The 24,145-nt window shown below is 45.4% G+C and overlaps 1 protein-coding gene across 7 annotated transcripts in view; it reads right to left on the reverse strand.

The window, feature by feature from the left end:
* Positions 1–24,145, reverse strand: part of HEMK1 (HemK methyltransferase family member 1) — a 48,377-nt gene that overhangs the window by 17,768 nt on the left and 6,464 nt on the right. For 6 of the 7 annotated variants that reach the window (XM_069095632.1, XM_069095631.1, XM_069095633.1 and 3 more), the window contains 2 exons: positions 14,587–14,678; positions 14,067–14,160 (listed from right to left, as the gene is read on the reverse strand). In XM_069095632.1, the coding sequence (XP_068951733.1) occupies positions 14,067–14,160; positions 14,587–14,678 (186 nt within the window). The remainder of the gene's footprint in view (positions 1–14,066; positions 14,161–14,586; positions 14,679–24,145) is intronic. The other variant, XM_069095634.1, reaches the window with a different exon arrangement.

Consider the following 24,145-nt stretch of genomic DNA (forward strand, 5'->3'; position numbering starts at 1 on the left):
GTGTGTCAAGTGTCTGAGGCAGGATTTGAACTCAGGTCCTCCTGACTCCAGGGCCAGTGCTTTATTCACTGTGACACCTAGCCGCCCCTCTATGCTCACTTTAGACCACCTTTGGTGTACTTAGGAAAAACCTGTCCTATTGGAGCGTCCATCTCTTTTCCTTTAGTTTGTCTCCTGTGACGTCACCAAGGGCAAGCTCCTGATGCCAAGGGCACATGCCACACCAATTCCTGCATAAGCAATGGTCTTATGGCAAATCTGATCTTCCTTTAGGGTAGTCACTGACTCTCACCAATTCCATCTTGGACATAGAGGGTGCCTTGGCTCAAAGAAGTGGCCAGCCAGGACTTGACAGGCTCTGAGATATGACAATGATGCTTGGGGACTCCAATCAATTTATTTTCATCCACGTTTCCATTGAACTTGTCATGAGTGGAGATGACCAATAATCAAAGGAATAGGGGCTCAGCCTTTGCCAAGCTCATAGCCTAGTGAGAGAGATAGGATGGGATGTACTCACCCTAAAACTCAAGAGATTATGACAAGAGCCTAAGAAAGTGCCATTATATGGGGTGGCTAGGTGGCGCCGGCCCTGGAGTCAGGAGGACCTGAGTTCAAATCTGACCTCAGACACTTAACACAAAAACTAGCCGTGTGACTTTGGGCAAGTCACTTAACCCCAACTGCCCTCCAAAAAGCAAAAAAAAAAAAGTGCCATTATAGGACTTTGGAGGAGGAAGAAATTAGTCCTGGGAATCAGGAATCATGGGGAGAAAAAAGAAGGTCTCATCAAGATTATTAAGCATGAGTTAAGAAGTGGAGAAGTATCTTACATGACTCTAAACATGAAATACAGCTCAGACAGCAGCTGGTGCCACCTCTTCCTGTTGAGAGGAGAAAACCAAGGTGCCAAGATGTTAAGTGTCCAAGGTCACACAAAGCCTGAGTAGTAAGGCTGGCATTTAAACACACATCTGGAAAGGACAAATCCAGCACTACCGGGGTCAGGGATTTAGACCTGCAAGGGCCCTTAAAGTTCTGGTCCTCAGACCCCTTCCTTTTATAGATGAGGTGCTGAGGCCAAAAGAGATGAGGTGACTGACCCACAGTCACATCAGCAGGGACAGGTGGCACCTGAACCTTGGCCCTCTAAATACCAAGCTCTTTCCACTGTACTGTCCTGCCTCGAAGTCAAGCCAGAGGAAAACGGGGTGAGCAAAGGCATCAAGATGGGGGAAAGTATTTGTCACTTAGTTCCACAAGGGTAGGGTCTGTATAGTTATGATTTTATTGTATTCTCTCATTCTGTTTAGTGGTTAATGATACCCCCACCCCCAGAGACAGTGGGGGTGTGAGACACAGAACACTGTACTGAAACTCAAACACCATCTCCCACACTTCCTAGCTATATGACTTGGCGGGGGGCTGGTGGGGGGAATCCCTTTATAGTATCATCAACTTAGAATTCGCAAGGCCCTCAGAGACCCTTGAATCAAAACTCCCTTATTGTACAGGTGAAGAAACCCGGAGGCCAAGTAACTTGCCAAGGTCACACAGCTAAGTAAGTGGCAGAGGCAGGATTTAAACTCAGGTCCCCTGACCCCACATCCACCACCCTTTCTACTGCATTACTTTGCTGCCACTTCACATTTGAGACTTTTATCTTCTGCAGAATGGGTATACTTGGGCTATTACCTCTATCTCAGGCTTACCAGTGAGGAAAGCACTTTGCAAGCCTTAAGGGAATGGAGATGGAGACATAGTTATAATAATTATTATTATATTACAGTTATGAACTAGAGCGAGCGATATTTGTTCATTCTCCTCCTGAATGGCAGACGGGGAAATGTGCATGTCTGTGGAGGGGCTGGTGCAAAGGGCTATGTATTTGTCATATCAGTATACGTGTGGTTAGGAGCTCCAGGATGTAGGGGGGAAGTGTCAGTCTTGGTCCCAGGGTGGGGGGTGCAGCCTGAGTACAAGCACTGCCAAAGGCTGGGTGACTACTTTCCCCCTTCTCGAGGGTCTGAAGGCAACCCACACTTTGTGGGAAACTTTCACCAACTTTCACTTCAGAAACAGGGGTGGGGGATGCGGGGGATGCCCCCCCCACCCCGCGGCCCAGCCTTTATCTCTTTGTCAGGGGTACAGCACAGGGGCACTGGATGCAAAAACAGGATATTTGCTCTTCTGGGGCAGCTGCCTCTCTTCCATCTGTTGGCCACACCGTGTTTCCACGGCAACCAGCTATTATGGTGAAAACAAAAGCGTGTGACCTTGGAGTGGGGAGAGTGAGGTTGTTTTGGAGGGGAGCCATCATCTCCCCTTCCCCTTTGTTCTCAACTTGCCCTCTGAGAACTCTGGGCTGAGCCCGCCAGCCTCTGGGATGGAGAAGAGAGGCCCAGGGAGACACAGGCCAGTGGACTCCTGGTAAGCTCAGGATGCCAGGTTTCCACATCCAGCCACTGGACTTCCTAAGTGGCTGTGCTCAAGCTTACAGACAGGTGGCTGTGTTTCACATAATGGGCAGGGGCAGATTTCTCCTTAGACACCAGGGCCATGGGGTGAAGGGCTGGGTCATGGGTGCCCCTGAACCCAAGAATATGAAGCCTAAACATGGCAGGGGTCCCAGAATGCCCAAAGCATGGCTCTCAGATTCCCGCAGAACCCACAAACCTATTTTTCCCAAGTAAACATTTCATCACTGCTCCTAAAATAAGTGACTTCTCCTGCCTGAGTTTTAATCCCTTGAAACACTGTAATTAATGAGAGATGCCCAAAGCCTCTGAAATCTCTCTCCCATGTCCCTCCTCTTGGATTCCACCATCACCAGCCCTCTTCATCTGTTACCTGGGATATTGTGAAGACCCTCCTCATTACCTCTATTCTCTTCCCTGAAATGCATTCATCCTGCACAGGCTGTCGGAGTAATCTTCCCAGTTTAGAACCTGCTCATGTCACTCCCCTGCTCCCCAGAAATCTAGCGGCTCCCCACTGACTATGGCAAAATGCAAACTCCTCAGCTTGTCATTCAAGGCTCCAACATCCTATCCCAAGCTTATTTCCCAGAATTCCTCCTCAAACACCTGGTGTTCTAGCTATCACCGGGTTCTCTGATCTTCTCTAGACGTCCCCCATTCATAGGGATTTACACAGGACACGCCCCCGCCATATCCAGAATACACATCTCCCTCCAAGTTGTTCCTTACTGGAATTCTTCCCGTCCTTCAAAACCCAGCTGAAGTGACAACCTTTACTGATCTCTCCAGGTAGAAGTCATTCCCCCCTCCTTGAATAGATTCACAGACCATTCGAGATGGAAGAGAACTTTTGAGGTCAGCCCCCTGATCTCTGTGGTTGTTGAGTCATTTCAGTAGTATCTAACTCTCTGTGACCCCATTTGGGCTTTTTTTTTGGCAAAGATATTGGAGTGGTTTGCCATTTCCTTTTCATTTTCCAGATGAGGAAACTGAGATAAACAGGATTAAGTGACTTGCCCAAGGTCACACAGCTAGTAAGTGTCTGAGACCTAATTTGAACTCAAGATGAGTCTTTCTGACTCTAGACCCCGATCTCTATGCACTGTGGTGCCAACTAGTGGCCCACTGATATTACTGACGATGAAATAGAGGTCCCAAGAGGCCAAGATCTGCCCAAGGTCATAGAGAAAATCAATGACTGACCTAAAAAGAGATAATGGAATGCACCTCCTGCCTTTCTCTGCAGAGGCTGGTGACTGACTAGGAGTGTGGAACACTACCCAAACTGTGGGGCTTGGCTGTCTTTTTTATTCTGCTGACCTGCTTTTCCCTCCTCTTAAGGGATAGGTCTGTCAAGATGGGGAGGGGGGCAGGGAAGTGGGCAGAGATGGGACATCTTGGGAATGAGAAGTAATAAGAAACAAAAGACCTGAAATAGATACTAATTAAAAAAATACAATTTAAAAACAGATAAAATAAGGAAACTGAGGCCTCAGCAGAAGAATATGTTTTATCTGATCACTGAACTGGGAAGTAAGGGGACCTGGTGTAGAGTCTCAGCTCTGAGAAGCAGACAGGATACCAGAGTTGGAATTTGAAAGACCTGAATTCAAATCCTGACTCTGACATTCACAAGTTGTGTGACCCTTGGCAAATGATTTCTCTGTGCCTCAATTTTCTCGCCTATAAAATGAAGGGGGTTGGATTTGATATCGTGGGGGGAGAAGGTAAGCATGTGTACAGCACCCCTTATGCAGCAGGCATTATGCTATGCACTTTTTACAAATATCATCTCATTTGATCTTTATATCAACACTGTTTTTAATCTACATTTTACAGATGAGGAAACTGAGGCAGATAGAAGTTAAGTGATTTGTCCAGGGTCTCACAGCTGGCAAGAGTCTGAGGCTGGATTTGAACTCAGGTCTTTCTGCCTCCAGGCTCAGTGCTCTATCTACATCCCAATCAGATGCTTCTGAGACCACCTTTAAGATGCCTTCCAGCTCTAATGAGATGACCTATAAAATGAAAGGGTTGGATTTGATGGCCTCTGAGCCCCTCCTTTGGGTTCTAAATCTACTACAGTGCGTTTTTGGTCCTGTTATAATTAAGTCACTTTCCTTGGACCGTAAACACTGGTATTATTTCTCAAGGAATACAGAGAAGAAAGGAGTTTTAGTGAGGGCAAGAAAAAAATAACCCATTTGTGTCCAAACTCCTCCCTGACCTGAAAGACAAACCCTCTGTGGCACTCTAAAGAGGGTGAGTGAAGCCAGGGATCTGAAGGGGACACTATGAAAAAGACGGATACAATTCATCTTGCTTGGCCCCTGAGTTCAGAACAAGGAGCCATGGGATGCACATAGTAGGGAAACACTGCCCCAAAGGACTGGCCTCAGTGGCCAGGAGAGGCACTGAGCTTCCGGTCCTGAGGGCTTTTCAAGCAGTAGAGTCAGACCAGATACCCTGAGAGGTCCCTTTTGCCTCTGAGCATCTCTCCACATACACTCGAACCCCCCTGCCTCACCCGGATGGTGTGAGAGAATATTCATGAAGTTCCTGGGTAAAAACAAACCCAAATACTGGCTTCTCCTTCATTAATACTGCGGGAGGATTGTGACTGCTTGGTCAGAAGGATTGCCTGAGCGGAGGAGAATCACAGCCCCTTCTAAAGTCAGGTGAGAGTTCCCATGGCCAAACACCACCCTCTGGTGGTTGCCCCTCTGGAGATAAGGTATAGAGGGCTGAATAATGTGCAAGGCACTGGGGGCGCCAAGATCAAAATGACCAGGCCTTGCCGTAATGAAGAGGACTCCAGGGAAGGCCTGTAACCTTACTGCCCCAGGAGAATGGAAGCTCCAGGAGGGCAGGCCCTAGTTAGTATTTGTCTAACCCAGTGCCTATCACCTGGTAGGAACTTAGTAAACTGGGGCGGCTATGTGGCAGAGTGAATAGAGCACCGACCCTGAAGTCAGGAGGACCTGAGTTCAAATATGATCTCAGACACTTAACTAGCTGTCTAACCTTGGGCAAGTCACAACCCCGATTGCCCTGCCTTCCCCCCTCCAAAAACACAAAAAATCCCCCCCCAAAAAAAAACCAAAAAAGGAACTTAGTAAATGCTTGTTGAATGAATAAAACCCAATATTAACATGTTATGATTGTATCATTTTTTTGTTCAGTGGTTTCCGACTCCTTTGTGACCCCATTTGGGGTTTTCTCGACAGAGATACCAGAGTGGTTTGCCATTTCCTTCTCTGGCTCATTTTACAAATGAGGAAACTGAGGCAGACGGTTAAGTGACTTGCCCAGAATCACACAACTAGTAAGTGTCTAAGGTTAGATTTGAACTCAGGAAGAGGAGTCTTCTTGACTCCAGACCTGGCACTCTATCCATTGTACTGCCTAACTGTCCACTGTGCCATCAGTATTATTATGTCAATATTATTTAGAGCTGGGAGTGTCCTTAAAGATCTCTCCTAAGCACCTCACTTTACATATGGGGAAATGGGGCTCAAAGCATGGAAGCATGCCCTTCAGTGACAGCAGAAATGAGGCTCCCTATGGTAGAGTGGAAAGAATTCTGGACTTGTGGCCAGAAGGTCTGAGTTCAAATCCCAGCTCTGTAACCACCTGTCTGTGACCCTGGGCAAGTCCTATCTTCTTTGTGGGCCTCAGTTTCCTTTCTCTGTACAACAAAGGGGGTTGAAGTAGAATCTGTGAGGTCCCTTCCAGTGCTAAATCCTATGAACTCTGACCCCATCTAGATTCTCGATGCTAGGTAAATTGTTTCTCCAGTGAGAGTCACCCAGGGGACCCATTAGAAAACAGCTCAGGGGCAGCTAAGTGGTACAGTGAATAGAGCACCAACCCTGGAATCAGTAGGACCCGAGTTCAAATCTAGTCTCAGACACTTAACACTTAATAGCCCTGTGACCTTAGGCAAGTCACTTAACCCCAATTGCCCTGCCTTCCCTCCTCCAAAAAAAAAAAAAAGAAAAAGAAAAGAAAGAAAAGAAAACAGTTCAGTAGAGAAACAGCATGGTGTAGGGACATCTCTGACAATCTTCTTCCTGCCTCATCTCTCCTTCTACTCTGTCCAGCCAGACGACTCTTAGCTGGGACACCACACACACACACACACAAGCACAAACACCCCCCCCCCATCTTTTTTTCATTGTCCAGGTTGATCATGAGTGCTATTTCCCCCTTCCCCCCACCCCCACCCCCACCCTCCCCAGGGTAAAAAGTATACATGTGCAAACATTCCACCCTCCTGTTTCCCACCACAGCCCACGTCCTCTCTGATTCTAGGTATCTGATATCAGCTCTGGGCGTCCTCTGCCCCTCCCATCATCCCTCTGCTGAGATGCTGCTGCTTTGGTCTCCCTTCCCCACCCCCAGCAGCACATGGGCTTCTCACGGGCCCTGGTATCTCTCCATTTCTCAGAACTGTGGCTGTAAGTGAAAGCTAGTACACTGCCTTCCAGCCTCCAAACCACAGCCTTTCATGCCCCTACCCCCACCCCGATCCCCACCCGCATCTCCACCCACTGGCTACACGCACACATGGTTCTGCCGGGCTAGCCTAGATGCATTCGGGAAATAGCTGGTATACAGTAGCTGAGCGGGAAGCCACGACCAGAGCAAAAGAGAAATCATTCAACTCACCTTGGGGTTGGCTCCCTTGATGATGGAAAGGGGAATTAGGAGTCATCTAGTCTCCCTCCCTCACTTTACAAAGGAGGAAACTGAGGTCTGCCTCAGGAAAGGGACTGGGTTGCAGTTTGACTGTAGCAGTCAGGAGCAGAGTGGGGCTTTGAACCCAAGACCTATAATCCCAAATCCAGGGTTTTTCAAGCCTTTCAGCCTTCTCCCAGGCTAGGATCTGGTCCCACATGATCCAGAGGAATTCAGTTCCTCAGAGTACAGTAATGATGGTGGAGGGGGGAGGGGGGGCAGGAGGAAGCCAGACAGAAAAAGTCTCTTGTGGTTTGGAGGAAGGCGCCTCACTCTGCTCACCATGGGAGAAGAAAGGTGCCCTCATTACCAATCCCTGATGACCCCAAACCATCCCTGCTATTATAGCCTGGCTTGTAGTCCTTGTTCTACCACCAACTTATCTCATCACAGAGCCTCCAGACAACTAAGGAAGAAGCCTTGGGCAAGTGACCTCCCCTTCTCTGGCCTCAGTTTCCTCATCTGTCAAATTAAGAAAAATAATGCCTCCTTCCCAGGGCTCTTTTGAGGATCAAATGAGATGAAGAATATGGAAAGATGGACTAGTCCTGGCTCTGTCCCATTCTGGGCCTCAAGTTCCTTATCTCTATTATGGGGGGAAATAATGAGCCATTGGAAACATTTTAAGCATAGCGAACAATTATACCTCGGTGGGTAACTCTTCCTCCCATGTTTCAAGTTTCTATAGCAACCAAATCGAAGGAAGAGACAGGGAATTAAGAGGGAGAATCCCTCCACTCCCCAGCCCCATTTGGTTTTAGGCTTTCCCCCAATACATGTGAGAGAGTTGGGGCTCTGTGCTAAAAGACCCCAAACGAAGTGGGAAATTCTACCACTTCTCCATCTTTGAATAAGAAGGAAAGTTCAATGTAGTACAGAATCAGCAAACCAAGCTAGGAGTTCCAGACAGCATGATATTGTGGATAGGGCACTGGACTTGGATCAGGAAGTTCTGGGTTCAGATTCTGTCATAGACACTAGCTGTGTGACTTTGACCAAGTCACTTAACATCTCTGTGCCTCATCTATAAAAAGAAGAGGCTGGAATCAGTGCTCTCTAAGCTCCCTTATAAGCTACAAATCTATGGTAGTGTGATCTGAACCTGGGTTTGGGTCTTTCTGCCTGTGTGAACTTAGAGAAGTCTTTTCCTCTGTTAGCCTTAGGTTCCCCATTTGTGAAATAAGAAAGACAGGGCTAAATGACCTTCAAGGGCCCCTTGGCTAACTTTCTATAATCCTTGAGGAGGAAGAAGAAGAGATAAGGATTAAGAAAGGATGGGGAAGACCCGAGTTTTGCTGTTCTGTACTTTTCTGTGCCTTGCCCATCTTTCAGGGAATGTTGGTGTGTGAGGCTTTTTCCAGAAACACACATTCCTAGAAGCTAATGTTCTGGGGACTGCCCTGCCCTGCCTTGGCCTCTTCTTCCTCTGCTACCTGCCAATCAAGAAGAAAGGCTGGGTTACCAAGAGACCTCAGAGGAGCAAGATCCTTCCGCAGCAGGCTGTGGAGTTCAGAGGATCACAGATAGGAAGCCAAGGCCCAGGAGGAAAAAGTGAGCAAATAGCAAAGCCAAGACTCAAACACAATGGTCAAAGCTGAACTCACTGGGATGTTGGGATGTCTGTTGTCAATGATTTCCTGGGCTTGCCTTACCCCAAGGGAGACTAGAGCTGGGGGTCATAAAGAGGCTTCCCCAGAGTCACAAAATGAAGCCAAAAGATAATTTACACAAAATTTCCCCAGTAGACCTGAACAATAGGAGAATATGGGAAGAGGGCATGATTCATAAGACAGAGACCTCAGAATCCTCTAGTCCAATGCCCTCACTTTACAGGTGAAAAAATAAACTCACAGAAGTCAGATGACCTGCCCAAGGCCACACCAGGAGCAAGCAGCCAAGATGGGACCCAAAGCTCAGCACTCTTTCCATGACATCACGCCCCCTTCCCTGGAGCTGGTTTCTCAACACCCCTTCCTCAGCCATGGGGGACTGGGGCCACCTCTATGCATCAGACTTCCTGGTCACGTCAGGATAACCAGGGTTGCCTCACTTTAGCTGGTCCATCTGTGACTGGGGATGGCCTCAGTGGAAGGTGGTTGGCTTTATGTCATCTACCCATAGGCAAAAAGAGGGCACAGTGAAACCGGAGAAGAGGAGCTTTAATTCTGGCTCTGGTGCCTTCTTGGTCTTTGGGCAAGTCCCAGAGCATCAGTTTCCTAATCTGTAAAATGGGGGTGTGTCCTGTCTTCCTAGAGTTGTTCTGGGGACCCACTTCAGAAACTTGGAACTGCTAATGAGATCAGAGCTAAGGTTACTAATGTTCTCCCCAGGACTGTCATGAGGTTCCCCAATGATAACATATAGGGAAGTACTTTAATTGCTTATATCTGTGCCCAGGAGTGGAGAGAGGCCCTGCCCCATTGTAGTCCTGGGAGGGGGGGGTGACTTTTCTCCCTTCTGATAATCCAGACCTCTCCTACTGTTTTCAGTTCCTCCCCTCTTTTATTAAGGGTTTAATAAGTAAACCAAAGAAAAATAATTCCTAAAAGTAGAAACGTTCATCCCTCACAGAGAATTTGGCAGCAGAATGGATGGGGGCAGAGTGCCCTCTGCTGGTAGCACACTGTCATTACCAACCCAGATTTCCCAGACACTGGTTCAGGTTGCGTAAGGTCACTCCATTCTCCACGGTAGACATTGAGAAAGTAGCCTCAAATTCAAATCACAGAATTGTAGGACATTGGTCCAGATGTTCAAAACCTTGGCATCATCCTCATGCCCCTTCACTTCTCATCTACAGTCATCATCTCCACCCTGACATTTCTCCAATCTTGCCTCTTTTTCCAAGCACCTGGGTTCAGATCCTACCTCCGATATTTGCTACCTGTATGACCTTGGACAAGTCACTTAACTTAGGCCTCAATTTCTCCAATCATAAAATGAATAAGATGATCCCTAAGGTACACGGTTCCCGATACATAAACCTAGGATCAGAAGCATATTGTAGGATTATAGATTAAAAGTTGAAAGGTCACCTAGTTCATACCCCTCACTTTACAGATTAGGAAACAGAAGTCCATGAAATAAATGGTTTGATCAATGTCATATAAGTGGCACATGGCTAAGTCAGAATTTGAACTGGTCTAGCCAGCTCTGAAGCAGGTACCCATTCCACCACATCACATGGCTCTACTTCCATTGATACTACTCCAATAGAGGCCCTAAAAAAAATACAGTTAATAATAGTAATTGTGAAAATAATCTGAAGCAAGTTTCTCTAATAAATGCCTCATTTCTCAAACATATAGAGAACTGAGTCAAATTCCTAAAAATGAGAGCCATCCCCCAAATGATAAATAATCAAGAGTTATGAACAGTTTTCAGATGAAGTAATTAGAACTATCTATAGTCATATTAAAATAAATGCTCTTACTAGTGATTGGAGAAATGCAAATCAAAACAATTCTGAGGTACTACCTCATACCTATTAGATTGGCTAATAGGACAGAAAAGGATAATGACAAATGCTGGAGGAGACCTGGGGGAAAATGAGACAATAATGCACTGTTGGTAGAGTTATGAACTGATCCAACCAGTATATAAGGCAATTTGGAACTCTGCCCAAAGGGCTATAAAACTGTCAAAGGTCCCTTTGACCTAGAAGTGCCACTACTAGGTCTGTATCCCAAGAGATAAAAAACAAAAAGGAAAAGGACCTGTAGATACAAAAATATTTATAGCAGCTCTTTTCTGGTGGCAAAGAATTGGAAATTGAGGGGATGCCCATCAATTGGGGAGTGGCTGAACAAATTGTGGCATATGATTCTGGTGGAATGCTATTGTGATATAAGAAATGATGAGCAGGATGCCCTCAGAAAAACCTGGAAGGACTTACATGACTGATGCAAAGTGAAAGTATTTGTACAAAGTAACAGCAATATTGCGAGATGATCAGCTGTGAATGACTTTGCTATTCTAAGACAACTCTAAAGGACTCATGATGAAAAATGCTATCCATCCCCAGAGAAAGGACTGATGGTGTCTGAATAGAGACTGACCTTTTAAACTTTCTTTATTTTTCTTGAGGGGGTGGGGTTTTTTTGGTCTATGTTTTCTTTCACAACATGACTAATACAGAAATGTTTTGCATGACTACACATGTACAACCTACATTGAATTGCTTGCTTTTTCAATTGGGGATTACAGGGGGAAAAAGAGAGAGAATTTGTAACTCAAGAGTTTTAAAAACAAATGGTAAAAATTGTTTTTGCATGTAACTGGGGAAAAATAAAATACTAAATAAAAAAATATGGGCCCTAAAATCCTCTGCTTGGATTATTACAACTATCAGGGCTTCCTGCCTCCACCCTGCCTGCTCACCCACTGCTCTTCCCCCATCCTTCCATTATTCATTTGGCCAGAATTATCTTCCTTATACACAGATCAGTCATGTCATTCCTTTGTACAAAACCCTTCCATGGCTACTTGTTGTCTGCCTCCGAGTAAGGTGCAATCCCGTTTGTATTCAAGGTCCTATACAACATGGCACCATTGCCCCCCTCAACAGTTATCACTCCTTTCCCAATATTGTATCCTACCCAAATGGACAGCTCTCTGTACCTTGAACATGCCCTGCCCCTAGACACTCTACAATATCTTCCCTATTCACCTACTGTATTCCTACCCATTTAAAAAACCTAACTCAGGCACTCAAGTGCCATCAATTATAACCTTGATCCACTCTTGTCACCTCTCAGTCTCCTAACTGATCTCTTTTCTTCCAGTTTCCCCCCTCTCCAATTCTTTTCCACACAGCTGCCTAATGTTGACAGTCCTATAACACAGATCTGACCACGTCATTCCCCCTTCTTTAGAATCTTCAATGGCTCCCCATTACCTCTAGGATAAAATACTTGACTTCGCCGCCTGGTTTGTAAAACTCCCCACAATCTAGGCCCAGACTAATTTTATTTCCTACCATTTCCCTTCAAGTACTCTTTGTTCCAGTCAAACTGGCCTTCCAGTTACTGCTCATGACATTCCATCCCTGCCCTCCATATTTTTATATAGGAGAAGCATGTCTGACATTATTCTTCCTCCTCCTTGTCTCTTGGAATTCCTGCTCCCTGAAGGCCCCGTGTAAGTGCTTTTAGGCACTCCTATAGGAGACCTTTCCTGAACCTCCCAGTGGTTAGGGTTGCCTCTAGTGGTACATGTTAACTATGAAACTCACAGTGGTTAATGTTGACTCTGAACGTCCCCGTGGTTAATGTTCCCTGTTCTTGAAATTATTTTCTATGTAATTTTGTTGACTTACCTGTGGAATCATTGAACCTCTCCCCCTATCCCCAGCAAATTACAGCCTCCCAGAGGGCAGGATCTCTTCCTTTTTAACTTGTGTTCCTCATACATAGCAGGAAGTTGGTCAATGTTTGCTGAACTGAATTAAATGTAGTGCGATTTTATCATCATTGTCCTTTCGAGACAAATATTTACTGAATACTTACTATGTGCAGAACACCAAGTCGCTGAGCACACAAGGAAGTATGAGAAGGGGAAGGGAATAAGCATCTTGCTAAGTGTTTTTGATCCTCACAACCACCCTTCGAGGTAGGTGCTATTATTATCCCCATTTTACAGTTGAGGAAACTGAGGCAGACAGAGTTTAAGTGACTTGCCCAAGATCACACAGCTAGTAAGTACCTGAAGATGGATTTGAACTCAGGTTTTGCTGACTCTAGGCCCAGAGTTCTATACACTATGGAATCACCTAGCTGCCTCAGGTATAAGACAAAAGCCTGTGCTGGAATTAACAGGGAAATAAAGAACACAGATAAGAATGATGCCTGCTCTAGAATCTAGGGTATATAAGGATTAGTTAAAGGAACTTGGGGCAGCTAGGTGGGGCCATAGTGCACAGAGCCCTGGCCTGGGAGTCAGAAAGACTCATCTTCCTGAGTTCAAATCTGGCCTCAGACACTGACTAGCTATGTGACCTTGGGCAAGCCACTTAACCCTGTTTGCCTCAGTTTCTTCATCTGCAAAATGAGCTGGAGAAGGAAATGGCCAACCACTCCGGTATCTTTGTCAAGAAGAGCCCAGATGGGGTCACAGGGAGGTGGACACGACTGAAAACAACAGGACAACAAACTGGAACTTGTGGTGCTTACTCTTGAGGAAAAAAAGGCTTTGCTGACAGCCCCAGTCTTCAGTGAGCTTTCCTGCCCCTAAATTCCTGAATTACTTACTTTCTACCTTCAAGGGCAATGTGGCCCAGTGGAAAGGACACAGGATTTGAGGTCAGAAGACCTGGGCTGGCAGCCCAGCTCCGACACTTCCCAGCTGCCTGACTGTGGGGTAAGCTGCTTGATCTCTGTGCCTCAGTTTACAGTTTACTGGATAACCCTTGCATTCCTCACCTCACAGGGCCATCATCAGAAGGTACTTAGTAAATCTTGTGAGTATATCTATGCAGTGCTTAGCACATGGCATATAGTAGGCGTTTAGTAAATGCTTGTTTCCTTCTCTATAAACAGAAGCTATAACATTATCACTTGGCACAGGTTCCTAGGAAGTACCAATGACATGGGCAATATATGTCTCTCCTACTAGACTGTGGGCATCCTGAGGGTAGGAACCATGCATTATTCAGCTTTACATCCCCTTTAACACCTAACCCAAGTCATGGCTTTGCACAGAGCAGACCATGCACACATACTCACAGAATGAGTGAATAAATCAACAAGTATATTCTCCAAGGCAAACAATAATGGTCATCCACAACAACCTCCCCATCCCCACCTCACTAAGAAGAGCTGGTCTCATTGCCAAAGATAGCTTTCCTACCTCAGTTTCAGGCCGTGGAATGAAGACTGGAGGTGCCATCTTGAGGGTGAGGCCCTGGAAATCCCATTCACCAATGACATACTGCACGGGCATCCTGTAAAAGAGAACATACTAAAGACCTGGGCTGGCCCACCCCATCCCAAACTACAGATCCCCAGAAGTCAATGACCTGGCAGGAGATATAGGCACACCCATGCAGCTACCAACCCCAAAGGGGAGCAGTACCAGGGAAGTAATGGACGTTTTGGGCAGGCTTGTGTCTGTCTCCCTCCCAAAACAGTTCCTCAATTCAAACCAAAGGCTCCCTCAAGGTATGGTCAAGACCAGGGACTCCTTTGGGACTTTATTCTATCAACTCCCCTGGCCCTCTTAACCAGGCTAGGAGAGAAGAAAAGACGGAGGAAACAGGTGACAAGGGGAAAAGGACCAGAGACACTGGGAGGGAGGAAGAGAGAAAGAGGGATGTAAGCCTCAGGAAGGAGAGGGGCAGGTGCTGGGCCTGACTCTGGCTGTACCCCACCTCTGAAGCCTCCGAGCGCACAGCTCTCCAATCTGCTTCTGCTGAAGATCAGTGATGGAGGTGCATCTCTGGCTGGCCAGCAGGCTCTGAAACTAATCACCAAACCACTGTGAGCCAAGCTGGGAGCTCTGTGCCCCCGACCCACACACACGCCCATCCCCTCCAGTGGGCTGGGGTCCAGATTTCAGCTCTGTGTGATCCTTAGCGAGTCCTTACTCTTTCTTCATCTGTAAAATAAAGGGGTTGAACTACGTGGCCTACGCCAGCCTTCCAGGATCCAGAAACTCACCTCTGGGCAGGCAGGGGAGACTGGTGCCTGAGCATGGGTCTTGCCAGTAGAACAAGAGGGGGAGGGAAGAAAAAAGAGGAGGGAAACAGAGTAGGGCTGAGCACCTCCCAGTTCTCATGGTTCCCAGCCTCCAGCCACCCAGGTAAAGAGTCCTGACCCTCTCCTTTTCTTCAGCAACAACCTGAGTGGGAGAAGGATGGATTCCTTTATTGCTAACATCCCCTCTCTCCCCACTCCATCACATATCTAAGCCCTCCTAAGGGATGGAACCAAGACCAGGTCATCCACGGTCATCCACCCCCTCTACATGGTCTAGCCCTAGTATTCCAAACATGGGGGCTGAGACATTCAATGAATGTCTCAAGAAGCTGCTTCACTGGGCAGGGAAAAGACCACTGGATATTTGGGGTCAAAGACTGTGATTTTGAAACCCTGGATCTGTCATTGACTACCTATGGGCAATTCCTTCCCCCTTTTTGGGCATCTTCTTCTGGAAAAAGAAGGGTTTCAACTAGATAATCTTAAAGAATATTTTTGGTTCTTAATTCTATGAGCGCCCGAGAGGTGGAAGGGGCCCATCACTCCTCCCATGTGCAGGGCCCTGGGCTGGTGCTGTGGGACTACAGTCTAAGTCATAGTCCCTAGCCTCAAGGGGCTTACAGTCTAAGACACACACACACAAATGACTGTACTAAAAGGCAGACTGTTGCTATTGGTGCAAGAGGTCCCAGAGGAAATGCTTTGGGGGTAAGAGAAGATCACGGGGAAGCAGGAAAGGCTTCCTGGAGGAGGCGGCAACTGATATGGGTCTGGAAAGGGAGGGGAATTCTGACAGGCAAAACTGGAAAAGTAAGAGGGAAGGGCAGGACTAACTTCCTTTATTAAATTGTTAGAAATGTGGAAATATATTTTGCATTCCACATGTATAACTGATACAGTATTGCTTTCTCAGTGGGTGAGGGAGAAGTGGGAAGAAGAGCAGAACTCAATTTTTCTTAAATGAATTCTAAAAATAAAGTTTCTTTTTTAAAGTTCTTATAAAACAGATCCATGAATTTATCTAAATTTTTCCTGTATAGATTTTGGATTTAACCTATTAGCCCAACACTCCACCTTGATGGAAAGTCCAGAACCTGCCTGGGGTCCATGAACTTTAAAAAAGTGATAAATGTTTCAATATAATTGGTTACCTCTGAAATCCTGTGAATTTTATGCTTTTAAAAACATCATTCTGAGAAGGGGTTCATAGGCTTCACCAGACTGCCCAAGGACACTGGGACATTGTTTATATTTTCATTCCCAGTGTTTAACACAGTACCTGGTACATAGTAAGTACTGGCCACTGCAATTAGTACCTAGGAAGAAGGGCATTTGAATGCGGAGGGCAAGAGGGTTTTGCCCAAGGGTGGCTGGGTTGTGATTACCAAACCTGGCACTGGTTGGGTAATCCTGGCCTCTTATTGGTTGATCAAAGTCCTTCGAGGGAGGGATGAAGAAGGAAGGATGATTAGCCACCCTCTATGGATATAGGATCCAAGTAGGCTCTGTCACCCATCCAAGGTCACCTACCATAGACCAGATACATCTTCTAGGCTCCACTGCTTAGCGGGGGAGCTTAGGAGAGTCAGCACGGCTCCATCAAGAACAAGGAGGTCATGCCCGACTAACCTCATTTCCCTTTCTGACAAGGTTACTAAGCTGGTAGGTATGGGGAGTGCCACAGAGCCCACTGACCTAGATTCTGGCCCAGCATCTGATAGTCTCCCATGCTGTGCTCGACAGTAGGATAGAGAGGGTGGGCTGGACGTCAGTGTGATTAGGTAGATCTGGAAATCGCTGCATGGCCAGCCATGAAGAGAAGCCATTAAAGTCCAGTAGGGGTCAATTAACATCAAATCAATTTCACCTTGACATGAGGACTTTAACAGAAAATCCTAGTGATCTGTCCTTGTTCATTTTTTTTCCAATGACCAGGAAAAAAGCATACATTTATCATCCAACTCTGAGGCTCTGTAATTCTTGGGTGTCTCAGGCCCTCCAGTGTCTTTTTGTGCCAAAGAATCTGTGGCCAGCCATCAACCCAGCCCTGTGGGGTTGAAACTTTGGGATTCTTTTCCTCCCTTCTCACACCCAACCAGTTAACAGTCTGATTGATTCACCCTCCAGGGTTATGTATAATTTTTCTATACTTGATGTTTATTTTTTTTGTCAATGGTTAAAGTTTACAATAAAAAATTAATTTAAAAACATCTTCAATGATTCTTTATAGTCTACTAAGTATAATAATACCTCACCCTGGCATTCAATGCTCTCTACAACCTGGTGTGACCTTTAGCTCAAAGCTGGAAGAGACCTTAGAAGTCCTCTAGTCCAATCCCTTCTAATCCTGAGAAGCTAAACAAGACAGGATTTGAACTCATATCCCCCAACTCAAAGTTGGGTGCTCTTATCAGTGTACCACACTGTTCTCTAGCCTCAGCTCACATCACTCTCCTACTTTGTAGGAGCCAACACATCTGGCACTTTCCTGCTTCAGTTTCTTATTCCTGGAAGGTGCCCCTTTGTGTGGAGAATCCCTACCCATCCCTTAACACTCAACTCAAAGACCACCCTTCCTCTATGAAGAAGTATTGAATAAATGCCTGATAAGTGCCAGGCACTTCACAAATAATTTCTCATTTGGGTCCAGGATCAGCTCTATGATTCTCTGATCCAAAGACAGACTTCTCCTGACTCCACGTCTATTATACCCAGCATTTTATTTAACCAGGGGCTCTTCACCTGGGGTTTGTGGGTAGATTTCAGGGGGCTGTGAACTTAGATGGGAAAAAAAAATTATTTTCACTAACCACTAAGTGATTTATAGCATTTCTTTTAATTATGAATGTAGGCAACAAACCATAGTCTAGGAAGGGGTCCATGGGGTCTATAGGCTTACCCAGAGCCAGTCCCCAAAGAGCTTGGGACATACACAAACACACACACACACAGATGGTTAAAACCCCTTTAGTACACAATGCAGGTTATGGTTATCTGGTATGGCACAAAGACCTCTGCATTCAGAAGTCCTGGGTTCAGATCTCCCCTCTGTCACCTCCTACCTGAGTAACCCTGAACAATAATAAGAATAGCTACTGCTTATGTAGCACTTTAAGATTTGAAAAGTTCCAGGGCAGCTTGGTGGCACAGTGAATAGAGCACTGGCCCTGGAGTCAGGAGGATCTGAGTTCAAATCCAGCCTCAGACACTTGACACACTAGCTGTGTGACCTTGGGGAAGTCACTTGCCCTAATTGCCTTGCCTTCCCACCCTAAAAAAATCCACAAAGTACCTTATTATAAATATTATCTCATTTTATCCTCACAACAACCCTGGGAGGTAGAAGTTATTATTATCCCCATTATACGTCTATATTTTTTTTCTTTTCATTTTGAAGTTTAGGAAACTGAAGCCAAAAGGGATAATTGTGAAGGTCATACAGTCAGTACAGGTCTTAGGCAGGACTCAAACACAAGATTTAATGAATCTAGGTCCCCCACTCTTATCATCTAGCTCATCTCTTAACCTCCTTGGCCCCTGATTCTTCTCTGTAAAATGGAGTGGTGGGGTTGAGCTACGTGGCCTGTCAGGTCCTTCAGAGATACATAATACTATGAAAACTGAATAACCTGTATATCTCTCTTATTTCCCCCACAATGAATGAAGAAGTGTTTATCTAATGTCTACTACATGCCAATCACCATGCTAAGAGCTGAGAGTACAATTAGAAAAGTGAGGCCATCCTTACTCATGTTATAATTGGGGGAGCAAGGGACAGGGGATGGGAGGGATGATAAAACAGAGAGTGGATTAAGGGAGGCAATGGCCAGAAGCAAAAGAGACTTTAGAAATGGGCCAGCATAAAGAGAGAGAGAAAGATAAACAGAGGACGATAAGATGGAGGGGAAAACAGTAGTCATGAAGGTGAATGTGAATGGGATGAATTCACCTATAAAACAGCAGTACATGGCAGACTAGATTAGAAAGCAGAACCCAACTATATATTGTTTACAAGATACTTGAAACAGAAATATACACACACAGAATAAAGATCAGGGGCTGGAGCTAATGAATTAACTAAGGAGGGGTCACACACAAAGGAGGGGTCAGCTACAGAGCAGATGACAAAGCCCAGTGGTCCTTAGAGGGCACTGGCAGGTCAGATGGCAATGGTGTGGGTCAGTCGGGCCGACAGCAAAGTCCAGTGGCTCTAATTTTATGGGAAGGATTATGAGTGGCTCCCTGCTTATCTGAGCAGCATGAGAAGCCACAGGACAGGAAGGAGCCGGGAGGAAGGTTGGAGGGGAAGGGGCCCAACAGGCACAAGTTCTGGTGGGGCAGAGCCCACCTCAGCCCAGCTCTACCTGCCATTGCCTCACAGGGAGCTAACATAGGGTGGTGGATGGTGTCTTCTCTCAGTATCCCCAACGGATGGGCAAAGTGCACTGAGCGGAACAGGTGCTTAAATTCCATCTCCTTCGGAGCCACCAGGGTCATTAGTTGCTAATGAACTGAGGGAACTGTTTTAAATCAACTGATTTAAACTGTCCAGCAGAGGGGTTTTTGCCAGAAAGCATTACATGGCTGAGAAAGGCAGCACAGCTGGGGAAGGTTGAGAGAAGGGCAATGAAAGCTAATGGGGAGAGATGGAGACAAACAGAGATGAGAAACAGAGACACACAGGGAGAGACAGAGAGACAGGGATGGCAGAGACAGAGGTGACAGAAAAAGAGAGACAGAGAAACAGAGACAATGGAGACAGAGACACAGAGATAGAGATAGCAGAGACACAGAGAGAGAGAAGACACAAAGAAAGAGAGAGAGAGAGAGAGGCCCCTGGAGGACACACTAGAAAGAAAAATCTTCTAATCTAGACAGACAGGCCTAGGAATGCATTAAATACATCTTCCTAAGGAAGCGAGTGCAGGAACAAGGGCTTTTCCCACCAACTCCATAGATGAAAACCTAGGGTCTTAATCATAAAGCTTCAAAGAGATCAATGGAAGACCAGAGAAAGGAAGGATAATTTTATAAAGTGGGTTGCAAATTTATGGATATTATCCAACAGACTGAGGGTACAAAGACCAAATTTTAAAAAGCCTCTGCCCCCAAAGGAACTCTCTAGTGAGGGATGTGGTGTTTAAAGGAGCTGAGGAGATTTGGGTGGGCCCTGATCACAGCCTTCCAATATTTGAGGACTATTAGATCCTCTATACCATGGGGCCACTCTTCCTTCACATCCTTATTTCTTAACTCCAGCTAAACTGAACTGTTCCTTATTTCCTCTTATATACCCTGGATTTTCCTGCTTCCTCACCTTTGCCCGTGCTGTTCCCTACACCTGAGTTACTATCCCTTCTGCTTTCTGCCTGTTCAATGCTTATCTTTCTGTTAAAGCCCAACTCAGCTACCACCTCCTCCTCCAGAGAGCTGCTCCTGACTCCTCTGTTGATAACTATTCCTCCTACCCCCACGTCAGCACATCACGTAGTGCCCTGTCTTACTCTGTAATACAGTTATCTATGTTGGTGTCTCATCCTCCTATGAGACCGTGGCAGCCATTAGGGCAGGGACTGTCCTTTATCTAAACTTAGCAGCTCTTGTGCTGCCTAACACAGCACTCTCAATACAGTGTGTACCTAATGGGGATGGGAATAATGTCCCTAATCTAAATTTAGCATCTTCTCTGGAGCCTAACATAGTGCTCTAAGAGCACTGTGTACAGAATGAAGGATGGGAATAAGCATTTATATGGTACCTACTGTGCGTCAGGCACTGTGCTAAGCGTTTTACAAATATTATCTCACAAGAGCCTCACAGCAACCCTGAGAAGTAGGTGCTCTTATAATCCTCATTTCACAATTGAGGAAACTAAGTTAGAGAGAGGTTAAGTGACTTGCCTAGGGACACACAGCTTGTTAATAACTGTGGCTGAATTTGAACTCAGGTCTGGCTTCAGACACCTACTAGCTGTGTGACTCAGGGCAAGTCATTTAACCCTGTTTGCCTCAGTTTCCTCATCTGTAAAAATGAGCTGTAGAAGAAGCAGAACACTGTGCACAGTAACGTCAACACTGGGTAATGACCGACTGTTAGATTTAACTCTTCCGAGCAACACAATGACAATTCCAAGGGACTCAGGATTCTAAATGCTATCCACATCCAGAGAAAGAACTTTGGAGTCTGAATGCAGATCGAAGCAGACTATTTTTTTTCTGATGGCTTTCTCCTTTTATTCTGATTCTTCTTTCACAACATGACTAATGTGGAAATATGTTTAATATGATCATATATGTACAGCCTATATTAGATTGCATGACATCTTGGGGAGGGGATTAAGGGAGGGGGGAAATTTAGAACTCAAAATCTTGTAAAAGCAAATGTTGAAAACTAAAAATAAATTAAAAATATATATATTTCTATTTTGACCAGTTACATTTGTGATACTTGTAGAATATCCAGGTGGAGGTGTCAAGAAAGCAGCTGGAGATACAGAATTAAAGTTCAGGATAAAAATAAGGAAAGGAAGAATATGCAAATCTTGACTACAGAATGATGATGATGATGATAGATGCATTCCTGGAAATAAGAGAGAATGTAGTGAGAAAAGGGAAGATCCATTGGTATGTTGGGGTTTTTTTTTGGAAGACATGGATTTTTAAAATAAAGTCATCTTCCTAGAAAAAAAAAGCCATAGAAGGAAATGGCAAACCACTCTAGTGTCTTTGCCAAGAAAACTCCAAATGGGGTCATGAAGAGTCAGACAAGGCTGAAATGACTCAATAACAACTTCCTGACCCAAGCCTAGTGCTCTGTCTACTGTACTAACCTAATAAATGCTGCCTAACTTAATAAATGTTGCTTGAATTTAACTGAATATAGGAGCAGATTTATTCCATGCAACCCTAGAGAACAGACCTAGAGGAGTGGATAGCACTCACAGGCAAACAGATGTTAGCAGAGGATAGGGAAGACTTTTCTGCTAGGCAGAGGATAGGGGGCATTGCAGACAGAATTCCTGCTTTGGACTAGATGACCATTCAAATCTCTAGCAGCTTACAAGGTCCACAATGCTAAATAATAAAAGCTAAAACTATAAATAAGTTCAGGGAAAGTAAAAAATGTTTGTTGAATTAAATTCCTGGCCAGTTGACAACAGGCTATCAGTAGGAAGATGAAGGAGTCTGGGATTTATTCCTAAACCCTTGAGGAAACTGATCATGGCTTCCTCCAACCAAGAGTTCTTAACTTAGGGTCTGTTAACCCGTCTTTAAAAAAAGCAAACCATACTTTGATAATCACATTTCAATATAATTGGTTTCCTTTGAAATTGTATGTATTTTATTTTACAGATTTGAAAACCTGATTCTGAGAAGAGGGGTCCACTGGCTTCACTTGACTACCCAAGAGGCTCATGATTCAAAAAAGGCCAAGAACTGAACCATCCCTAGCAGAGCCAGAATTCTGAGCTGGAGGGGCTATGGGGCTGACCTGGCCCGGAATTCATATACTTCCATAATGAGTTCATTAAGAGTCTCTGCTACTTGCTACATTTGGGAGGCTGAATAACTCTCTTTCTTCTCTGGGTCTCAGTTTACTCCTCGGTAAAACCAGAGATGGGGGTGGGGTGCAGATTAAAAGGCAGTATAGTATAGTGGATAGGGGGCTAGACTTCAAGTCAGGAGGATTTGACTTTAAATGTTGCCTGCTGCAAATACTAGTTGTATGACCCCAGGCAAGTCACTTAACCTCTAAATGCCTTGTTCTCCAGCTCATTTTACAAATGAGGCAAACAGGGTTAAGTGACTTGCCTAGGGTCACACAAATGGATTTGTACTCAGGAACATGAGTCTTCCTGATTTAGGCCTGGCACTCTACCTAATGCACCCCCTTAGCTGTCCTTCCCCATCTGAAAAACTTAATTTAATCCCCATCTACAAAACAAAATTTAGCAAGATGACACCAGAGGTATTTGGGTCATATTTGACTTACCATCTACCCTAAGTCCCCACCAGACATATCAATCATTCCCTAAGACTCTTCCAGCTTTAAATCTTTGATCCTATGATCTCAAAGGCCCCTTCTTGCTCTAATATTCTGTAACCCTCCCAGCTAACATCAGTAGTTTTTCCTAATGAGTGAGCCTTGTGAAGACACTTTGCACAAAATGAGTCCAGACTTAGGTCAGGCCTTAGATCAACTGTGAGATGATTCTCCCCTAAACTCCAAACTAATCTGTAAGTTCTTTGTGGACAAGAACATGTCATACAATCTTCCTACATCTCATGGTGGTTAGCAGGATGCCAGCTACACTGTGGGCCCATAGGAACTTGGGACTAGAAGGGACCTCAAAAATCATCCTGGCCAACCCTTTCATTTTCATGTTACAGCTGGGGAAACTGAGGCCCTGGGAGAGAGAAAAGATTTCCCTTTTTGCTAGTCAGTACAAAAGCTCTAGTCAACAAGCATTCATTAAGTACTTACTACGCGTTAGGCAGGCACTATACTGAGTGCTGGGGTTTCAAAGACAAAAATGAGAACAGAGAAATGACCCCGGGCAGTGCAGAGGCCCAGAAGATGACCCCAGACCCCAGGCGGTGCAGAGACTCAGACAAGGCCTGATCAATGTGGCAGCAAGTTGACCCACCAACCATAAGGGCCACTGCCAGACCTATTACCGCAGGGCTGGGACTGGACGGAGCAGGTTAAGAGTCAAATGCAGGGCCCCTGGCAGGGGCAGCAGCTACTCCTGGGACTACCAATACACAGCCTAGAAATTTAAAAAGCCCTTATCTGGACTTCCAGGGACCAGGATGGCAGAGTAAACCCCAGCTACTCCAATCTTCCCCTCTGACCCTGAAAACATAGTAATTATTGCCCCAGGGCAAAACTTTAAACATTAAAGGCTTGGGAACCCTAGAGGAAGGGCATGGCTGGGGTCCAGCCTCAAAATGGGTAAAAAGCAGACTGCAAAGAAAAAGTCTCTGGAGTCCTACTACTGTGAGTGGGAGGAACCAAATTCAGTGGGAGACAGTGTTGACTCTACACCCACAGCCGAAGCCTCAACAGGGAACTGGTCTCAAGCACAGAAAGCATTCTTAGATGAGCTCAAAAGGAACTTTGAAAACCAAATTAGAGAGATAGAAGATAAAATGAAAAATTCTTTTAAAATCAAAATTGCAAAATTAGAAAAACATTACAATGAAGAAAACAGCTTCTAAAAAAGAAAAA

The sequence above is a fragment of the Petaurus breviceps genome, unplaced genomic scaffold (genome assembly GCF_028583685.1).
Source record: "Petaurus breviceps papuanus isolate PSGF00001 unplaced genomic scaffold, PetGlider_PUasm1.0 227, whole genome shotgun sequence".
NCBI lineage: Eukaryota > Metazoa > Chordata > Mammalia > Diprotodontia > Petauridae > Petaurus > Petaurus breviceps.